General features: G+C 38.3%; 1 protein-coding gene across 2 annotated transcripts; it reads left to right on the top strand.

Annotated features, from left to right (window-relative positions):
* The first annotated feature begins 267 nt into the window (after nucleotides 1-267).
* Nucleotides 268-8,624, top strand: LOC120081597 (folate synthesis bifunctional protein, mitochondrial-like). 2 transcript variants are annotated; one of them, XM_039036623.1, is made up of 3 exons: nucleotides 268-516; nucleotides 6,103-6,251; nucleotides 7,007-8,624. In XM_039036623.1, exons 2-3 carry the CDS (start codon nucleotides 6,197-6,199, stop codon nucleotides 8,464-8,466), a joined length of 1,515 nt encoding a protein of 504 aa, XP_038892551.1. In that variant the 5' UTR covers nucleotides 268-516; nucleotides 6,103-6,196; the 3' UTR covers nucleotides 8,467-8,624. The 2 variants fall into 2 exon arrangements, with proteins under 2 accessions (XP_038892551.1, XP_038892552.1); XM_039036624.1 differs by lacking the exons at nucleotides 268-516; nucleotides 6,103-6,251 and adding an exon at nucleotides 6,280-6,604.
* The last annotated feature ends 1,073 nt before the right edge of the window (nucleotides 8,625-9,697 follow it).

Below are 9,697 nucleotides of genomic sequence, written 5' to 3'. Positions count from 1 at the left end.
CCTTTCTTTTCATCACATCATATACACAGACATTTATAATATACATCTAAATGTTATTTTACCATATAGAAATGATGATTAAAAATTATCAATTATAGTCTAATTAAATCGCAATCAAATTTTATCAACTAATTGTAACAATTTTGATCCATTGATATCAAATATCTCTAAATTTTCATGATATCGATATTTCCATAAAATGAAGAGCTCAATATTTGTAGAACTTTGATATGTTAACAAGAAAAAGAGAAGAGAATGAAAAGGATTAAATAAAATATACCTGGCACTAGATACCTTTCCTCTCTCTCTTTCCATCAGCCGTCCCCTTCCCAATCGTTTTCCTTCCTCTGGCGGCACGAAGTGCGACGAGCGACGGCTGGGGACTGAAACAGGTGCAGTTCCGGCAAACATTAGGGCGCGGCGACCTTTTGCTTCGTGAATCTCCAACAGCGACGTTCCAGCAACTTTTGGTGGCGTTATTCGGACGCATTTCAGCAGTGATCAAAATCCATTTGGGTAAGTTTCAATGGCTAAAATATTCTAAATTTCCTTTCGAACTAGTAAGGTCATATTTGTAGATTCGAAATAGTTTTGGAACTATTGGAATGCTTTTCAGTGAGGACCCAAGTCTGTTCCGGTGACTTTTAGGCCTTAGAACTCTAAACCTTTCAAATTAAATTACACAATTCTGATGTGCTTGGAGTATGTAGGACTTGTAATGACTAGCATTCTGAAATATTATTATGTGTTCTTGTGGTTTATAAGTATAATGGGTTTATTGAGATTATCTAGTTAAGTATGTGTTGGATTTTGAAAACATGATTTTCTCTTCTGTGGTTCTGGCATAAAACACGTTTTAGAGTAGCATAGATGACCTTGTTGATTTAGTTAGGGTTGGTGCGACGAGTTTAGAAAGGTAGATATTGAGAATTCTTTAGAACATCGATAGCCCTTGGTGGAATCACTTGGGGTCGACAGATAGATCAGTGGCATCAGTGGCCTTGGATAAAATCACTTAGGGCTGACAGAGACCGTTGGTAGCCTTGGATGAAGTAAGTGTGGTTGGTGGAGTGCGTTGATGGCCTGGATAAAGTCATTGGAGACTGACATGAATGTCGTTGGCCCTGGACATGACCAGTTGGGGTCAATGTGTCTTGAAGGATTCAATCTCAGAAAGTTTTTGTGAAAGTTAAACTTGAGTGGTGAGTGAGCGCAAGGAACGTCAATAGGAAGTAAGTGCATTCCATCTAAGAAGCACTGACACTGACATGCGACACGAATACGACATAACACCAACATGATGACATGTCAATTTCCAAAAAAGTAGGACACGACACATTGGAGGCACATTATTGTTATTTTTTTTATAAAAATAAATGTATGTTGTGCATATAAACATATTGTAAAAATGCAACCACTGTGAGGCAAAAAAAAGGGGGAAAAAAAAGATTTAACAAAAGGAAGAAAAAACGGAAATGGAGAAAAAAGATGATAAAAAAAGGAAGAAAACCAGAAATGGAAAAAAAGGACAAAATAGAAGGTATGAGAAACAAAAATGGGAAAGAAAATAAAAACAAAAGGAAAACAAACAGAAATGGGAGGGAAAAAAACCAAAGTTGCTGGCAGTGGAGAATTGGAGGGTTTTCAAGTCGCCGGTGTGGAGGGTCTTCAAATTGCCGGTGGTGGGTGGTCTTCAAGTCGTTGGCGTTTGATGAAGGAGGAAGAATTGTGGGTGGGTGGGCGTGCGTGGGAGACTCTTCAGCAAATGCGTCAGTAAGTGTGGCAAAACAAGTTTAAAAATTTTAAAAAGTTGGATTGGGCTTGGGCTTAAAATGCCCATAATGGGTTTTAACTGTTTTTGTTTTTTAAATTTGCAGCTCACATGTCCTAGGCGTGTCCTAGAGATGTCCTACCGTGTTGGAAATAAAAAAATTAATAGTAAATTAATGGACACGCCAGTTGGCGTGTCGGACACGTGTTAGGGGTGTGTCGGTGTCTAACACCGACACATCGCCGTTTTAAGAGTGTTGGTGCTTTATAGCATTCCATGATGTGTCAATTATTGTTGGATACCTTCCATGTTTATCAAGCGTATATAATTATTATGTAATTTGCAGTGGTTACTTGTATGTTGTTTGGTAGCCCTTCAGGTGTGGGTTAATTACTCGTACATATTGACCCCTGTCAGATGGAAAGTTCTTAAACAGTATAAATTTAAAAGACGCCTAATAATCAATCTTTTTGTTGAAATTAGGGTTTTGTTCTCTAGGAGCATTTTTGTCTTTTTCATTGTACCCTAGGGTTTCCCTTTTCTCTATTTAAGCTAGTGGTCTGTTGTATTTCTTTGTATCAATTTTCTAATAAGAATCCTTTTATCCCGTGGTTTTTCTCCCTGATTAGGGTTTTCCACGTAAAATATTGGTATGCTATTTTTCTTTCTCTACTATGTTTTTCGTCATGGTATCAGAGTATGGAGACGAAACCCTGGTCACCATTGAGGAAAATCCAATAGGAGAATCCCAAACCAATAACCCAGATATAATCAGTATTATCCAAAAAGCCATTGACAGATACTTCCAATCTCTTCTTCCCCACTTTCGTGAAGATCAGCCGCCACCGCCCTACCACCCGCCGGCCGACTCCTTCGAAGACGGAACGACCAGTCGCCAGACCCAGCGACCGGCGACCAGCGACCCAGCAGCAACCCATCTAATAAATCACATGCCATCCCGGGTCCTAAAATTCCAAACCCCCTTAGACTTCTTCAAAGAGTCTTACCCAAATACCAAACTTCTTTCTGATGTACCCCTTTGTGTCTTTGGCTGTGTGGTGTTCGACCATACACACGGCCCTAATCGTACCAAGTTTACCCCTCGGGCACAGAAGTGTGTCTTTGTAGGGTACCCTCTACATCAGCGTGGATACAAGTGTTATCATCCCTCTTCCCGAAAATACTTTGTCTCTATGGATGTGACATTCTTTGAAGATCATCCATTCTTTCCCAATGGTTCTCTTCAGGGGGAGCATACTAGTGAAGAAACCAATTGGGGTCCCAGTCATTCTTTGAAGAATTACCAATGCACCTATCCTCCCAACCAAACAAGTCCCTTGGATCACATACTATAGGAAGAATCTCAGGAAGGAAATAGCGCCGCCTGTTATCTCTCCGGCTCCAGTCCATGAGTCTGAACAGAGATCAGTTCCAGGTACTAGTAGTCCTATCCCTAATCATGATAATAAATGTGATAAAACTGATGCTTGTGTTGAAAACGTTGAGAGCAAAAGCAGGGAAGATAATGACAATAAAGATGTGATTGAGGTCGATGATGGTGCAGAGACAGATGATTGTGTGACTCTTGAGAACATGGTAGAACCTGGAAAAGAAGCGTCTCTTATTCCCGCTGGAAAAAATGTTGAGAGTGGGAAAATAACAGAATCGGAGGGTGAGTACAGTATGTCAGAAGAAAGTAAAGACAAAGATGAATCCCTTGATCTTCCGATTGCCCTAAGGAAAGGTACTAGATCATGTACTAAATATCCGTTGCAGAGTTACTTGTCCTATAGTAATTTGTCTCCTGAGTTCAAGGCCCTCACTACAAACCTAGACACAGTGGTGATACCAAATAGTATACACACAGCTTTGGAAAGTCCTGAATAGAAAGCTGCAGTTATGGAAGAAATGAGAGCTCTCGAGAAAAATCATATGTGGGATCAAGTCAATCTTCCAAGTGGTCATAAAGCAGTCAGATGTAATGGGTGTTCACAATAAAGTATAGGCTCGATGGAACAGTTGACAGATACAAAGCTAGATTAGTTGCCAGGGGTTTTACTCAGACTTTCGAGGTTGATTATTCCGAGACTTTTTTGCCAGTTGCAAAGCTAAACACAGTTCGGGTCCTCCTTTCTGTTGCAATTAATAAGGATTGGCCCCTTCACCAGCTCGATGTGAAGAATGCCTTTCTTAATAGAGAGTTGGAGGAAGAAGTCTATATGAGTCCTCCCCCAGGATTCGAGAAACAGTTTAATCACCGAGTTTGCAGATTAAGAAAGTCCTTATATGGGCTAAAACAGTCACCAAGGGCTTGGTTTGGCAGGTTTACTATGTTTGTAAAGTCGCAAGGATATAAACAGGGTCATTCTGATCATACTCTGTTTACTAAAAGGTCAGTATCCGAAAAAATTGCAATTTTGATTGTTTATGTGGATGACATTGTTATTTCAGGCAATGATACCTCAGAGATTGACCGATTGAAGGCGAAGATGGCTGAGGAATTTGAAATCAAGGACCTTGGAAAACTAAGATACTTCCTTGGAATGGAAGTTGCTCAATCGAAAGAAGGAATTTCAGTTTCCCAACGGAAGTATACTCTGGACTTGCTTAAGGAAATATGTATGATGGGTTGCAAACCAGTTGATACCCCTATAGAAGCAAATGCAAAGTTAAGTAATATGAGTAAAGGTGTTCCAGTGAGCAAAGAAAGATATCAACGACTTGTTAGGAAATTAATATATCTCTCTCATACTAGACCCGACATCTCTTATGCAGTAAGTATGGTAAGTCAGTTCATGCAGTCTCCATACGAAGAACACATGAGAGCAGTGGAGCGCATTTTGAGATATCTGAAAACCTCTCCAGGGAAAGGCTTGATGTTCAAGAAAACTGAAAGGCAATGCATCGAAGCTTACACCGATGCTGATTGGGCAGGATCTGTAGTAGACAGAAAATCAACATCAGGGTATTGTACCTTTGTGTGGGGCAACCTTGTTACATGGAGAAGCAAAAAGCAAGGTGGTGTTGCCAGAAGTAGTGTCGAGGCAGAATACAGGACCATGAGTCTGGGAATCTGTGAAGAGATTTGGCTTGAAAAAATTTTGAAAGACCTTGATCAAAAGCATACCGGTCCAATGAAACTCCACTGTGATAATAAAGCAGCTATAAGCATAGCAAATAACCCTGTTCAACATGATAGAACAAAGCATGTGGAGATTGATCGGCATTTTATCAAGGAAAGACTTGATAGTGGCAACATTTGTGTTCCTTATATTCCTTCCAATCAACAGATTGCAGATGTCCTAACAAAGGGACTACCCAGACAACTATTTGACGCATGTGTAAACAAGTTGGGTCTTATTGACATCTACGCCCCAACTTGAGGGGGAGTGTTGAAATTAGGGTTTTGTACTCTAGGGGCATTTTTGTCTTTTTCATTGTACCCTAGGGTTTCCCTTTTCTCTATTTAAGCTGGTGGTCTGTTGTATTTCTTTGTATCAGTTTTCTAATAAGAATCCCTTTATCCCGTGGTTTTTCTCCTTGATTAGGGTTTTCCACATAAAATATTGGTGTGCTATTTTTCTTTCACTACTCTATTTTTCATCACTTTTTCAAGTTCCCTATTTAGCATCATCTTAGTTGCAATCCTATCTGGTGAACCTACTAATCCCCTGTATTTTTCTTTTCTTTTCTTTTCTTTTTTTAGAAAAAAAAGACTTTCTAGGTGAAATCCTATTTTAGTTTTAAATCTTCTTGTGGTTTCCCTTGAGTCGGGTGGTTGTAATAGGCTTAGTTTATTTAATTTGTTTTGATGATTGGTTTGTGTTTGACTTTAGTTTGAATTGGTTAGTTATGTTACATGTTAGAGTTTTGGAAAGTCTTGTTGAACTTGATTAGAAAGTATTTTGAATATTAGTTTTCTTGATAGTATATGTAGTTAAATTTGTTTACCAAGTGATTTGTAAGCATGTAGTGTTTACGGTTACTCCCTCGTGCTATCGAAATTTCTATAGCATCACAAATAGTAGAGTTAGTCAAAGGGTAAATTTTGGTAATGTTTCCTAATTTAGTGTTAAAATTTGGAGGCATTACACTTCCTATTACAGGGAGACGATACACAAGAATAGTAAAAAGATGATTCACCTAGAATTTACCTGCCTGATGTTTCCTATAAAAACGAAGATGGAATTTCATTGTTCACTTGGGTTGGGATACATTCTAATTTCTACCATTGTATCACATCAGTAGCTTTGCTTTGAAATCACTACAGGGATAGAAGAATAATTGTTCATCTAAATTTTGTAGTTAATTTTTTGTTGTTGTCGATGCAGCCCCAATTCCTGGTCTGAAGGGAAAATCCATAAACTTGTTGAAGAGGGCCAAGAGGCTAATTTTTGCTTCATTTACTCCAATTTCTTCTTACAAATGAACATTTTGAAGCATCGAATTATCAGCAGACGAGGATTCATATATGGTGGAGGTATTGTAAAGTTGATATCTAATTTTGAGACTCAGATTTTGGATTCTTGTTCAAATTTTAAAAGAACATTATTGTCTATTAAAAATAATTCTTATCTTCTTAGTTTATGTATTTACTTGATAAAGTCTTTTGTATTACAACGTTTTCCAAATAGAATGAAAGGTGGGAGCAAGATAAAAATTAATTACAATAAATTTTAGTACGTGGGCTTCTATCCTGACAGTGTGATGATTCAAGAATCAAAATTGGTCGTTAAACCACCATGGGTTGAACAATGTTTTCAAGATTGTTTGTGGCTGCTTTCAATTGCCTCCAGGCTTATGTATTTATCGGTAGAGTGGAGGTAGGAGTAGGTAAGACAAACCAATCAAAAAGAAAAAATAGATGGACTGTTGCTTATTGGAATTTTCATTAGAACATATTTATTATAGTAGTTTTAAACAATCCAACACATTTTTTACACATTGGATTAGAAAAAGTTGTAGGCGGTAAAAGAAATTAAACTAAAGAGAGAAAAAAATTGGCTCTCTGTTTTCTATTTTCTTTGTTCTTTCCGTTGGCCATTGGTTTATGCCTTTTAAACATTGTTTTGGAATTGATTGGTCAATACTGTTCTCAGCCTTCTTGACAAAGACTGAGTTGTACATGCTGCCAGGCTCTTTTTGTCAAACTACGAATTTGAGTAATGAATAAAAGCTGTTACTGCTGGAATTAGTATCTCTGCTTGTTGTTGATTAACCATTTCTACATTGTAGCATTGCAAATTTCATTCATTCATTCATCGTCGCAAGATAAAGTGGTGGAAGTATGTTCTAAAGAGCAAGAAATAGCGATTGCTTTAGGCAGCAATGTGGGTGATAGACTGCAGAATTTCAATGAAGCTTTGCGGTTAATGAAAAAGTCAGGGATACACATTACAAGACATGCTTGTTTGTATGAAACAGCACCAGCTTACGTCACTGATCAACCTCAATTTCTTAACTCTGCTGTTAGAGCTGTCACAAAGCTTGGGCCACATGAACTACTGAGTGCAGTTAAGAACATAGAGAAGCAGCTGGGTCGTACTGCTGGTATACGGTATGGCCCAAGGCCGATTGACTTGGATATTCTGTTGTATGGAAAATATAAAGTACACTCAGATATTCTAACCGTCCCTCATGAAAGGATCTGGGAAAGGCCATTCGTGCTAGCTCCTTTGATCGACTTGCTGGGTTCAGATGTTGATACAGATGTTGTTGCTTCCTGGCATGCTTTAGCTGCTGATCATGGTGGACTTTTTGAGACATGGGAGAAAGCGGGTGGCGAATGTCTTGTTGGTAAAGAAGGAATGAGAAGGGTTTTGCCTATTGGAAACAGCTTATGGGACTGGTCTTGCAAGACTTCCGTTATGGGGGTTCTTAATTTGACACCTGATAGTTTTAGTGATGGTGGCAAGTTTCAATCTATCGATGCTGCAGTTTCTCAGGTACGTTTGATGGTTTCAGATGGTGCTGATATGATTGACATTGGTGCTCAGTCGACACGGCCTATGGCTCCTATGATTTCTGTTGAAGAAGAATTGGATCGATTGATTCCGGTTTTGGAAGCTATAACAGGAATGCCAGAGATGAGTGGAAAGCTCATATCTGTGGATACGTTTTATTCGAAAGTTGCATCAGAAGCTGTCAAGAGTGGGGCTCATATTGTAAATGATGTATCAGCAGGGGAGTTGGATCCTGAAATGCACAAGGTTGTTGCTGATCTTAATGTGCCATATATTGCAATGCACATGAGAGGAGACCCATGTACAATGCAAAACAATGAGAATTTGCAGTATGATGATGTTTGTAATCAGATTGCCTTGGAGCTACACTCTAAGATTAGAGATGCGGAATTATCAGGCATCCCGGCCTGGAGGATAATTATTGATCCCGGGATTGGATTTTCAAAAAACACAAAGCAAAATTTGGAAATCCTAAGAGGTATACCAAAAATCCGGGCAGCGATAGCAAGTAGAAGTTTGGGCTTGTCTCATGTTCCCATGTTGGTTGGACCTTCAAGAAAGAAGTTTCTCGGTGAAGTGTGTTCTCGACCGGTTGCAACAGAGCGAGATCCTGCTACGGTTGCTGCAGTTACTATAGGGGTTCTCGGCGGTGCAAACATTGTCAGAGTACATAATGTGAGAGATAATGTGGATGCAGTGAGAATATGTGATGCAATGCTAAAGGAGATGTAATTCTGAACTTTTTTCTATATTTCTTATGATTTTTTACTAGAGGGAGCATCCCTTATATATACAATTTTGATAGCCAATTATGGAAAAACTTATAACAATAAAAATTGACATATGGTAAGAATAAGAATAAATGCAAATTACAGGGAATAAATTTCATATGGACAAGGTAAGAGAAAGCTTTCCATATTCAACACTCCCCCTCAAGTTAGGCAATATATGTTGATTAAGTCCAGCTTGGTTTTTAAGTCTTCAAACATATTCTTGAATAGGGCCTTTGTTATTCGGTTGTTATTTAGCTCATTGTATAACCCTCTTGTATTTTGTGCTTTTGCCCGCTATTCTCTTATATCAATGAATTGTTTCTTTTTTTAAAAAAAACATATTCTCGAATAGGGCCTTTGTTTGTATGTCAGCAATTTGCCTCTTGGTAGGTATGTAATGGAGTGAGATGCTTTTGTTTTCAATTTTTCCTTTAATAAAGTGTCGATTAATGTCCATATGTTTTATGTGATCATGATGGATTGGGTCTTTGGTGATACTTATAGTAGTTTGATTATCACAGTGTACCTCCACTGGTTCTTTTGATTTGATTTTAAGTTCAGATAGATTGCTTTTGAGCCACATTCCTTCACATATTTCTTGAGCTAGAGCTTTTAGTTCAGCTTCGACACTGCTCCTTGATACTGCAGATTGTTTCTTACTTCGCCAGGTGACTAGATTTCCCCAAACAATGGTGCAATATCTGGAAATTGATCTTTTGTCTATTTTTTAGTTTGCCCAATCGGCATCTGTTAAGATTTCGATGTTTCTTCTCTTAGATTTCTTGAAGTATAATCCCTCTCCTGGAGCTCCTTTCAAGTACTTGAGTATTTTGTATATAGCTTGCATATTATCTTCTGTTGGACTGTTCATAAATTGACTTACAAAACTAACTGCAAAACAAATATCAGGTCTTGTGTGAGTTAGGTAAATCAATTTTCCAACTAGCCTTTGATACTGATCTTTGTTAATCATTTTGTGATTGTTTTCTTTGATTATGTGATTGTTTGTGTCAATTGGAGTATTAGTGGGCTTGCATCCAAGCATTTCAGTTTTCTTTAACAGGTCAAGGACATATTTTCTTTGAGAAATGCCCAAGCTTGTTTTTGAGCAGGCCACTTCCATCCCTAGGAAGTATTTAAGGTTGCCTAAGTCTTTTACTTCGAATTCCTTGGCTAAGAGAAGTTTTAGA

Source organism: Benincasa hispida, chromosome 7, assembly GCF_009727055.1.
Source record: "Benincasa hispida cultivar B227 chromosome 7, ASM972705v1, whole genome shotgun sequence".
NCBI lineage: Eukaryota > Viridiplantae > Streptophyta > Magnoliopsida > Cucurbitales > Cucurbitaceae > Benincasa > Benincasa hispida.
The sequence above is the reverse complement of the archived record's forward strand: the minus strand, read 5'-3'. Positions and strand labels throughout refer to the sequence as shown.

What these genes read in the sequence shown, in the direction of transcription:
- LOC120081597 (XM_039036624.1), top strand. Translation starts at nt 6,526, where the DNA reads ATGTTTTCAAGATTGTTTGTGGCTGCTTTCAATTGCCTCCAGGCTTAT. An exon ending in TAGAGTGGAGGTAGGAGTAG is followed by an intron (nt 6,605 to 7,006) that starts GTAAGACAAACC and finishes TCTACATTGTAG; the next exon opens with CATTGCAAATTTCATTCATT.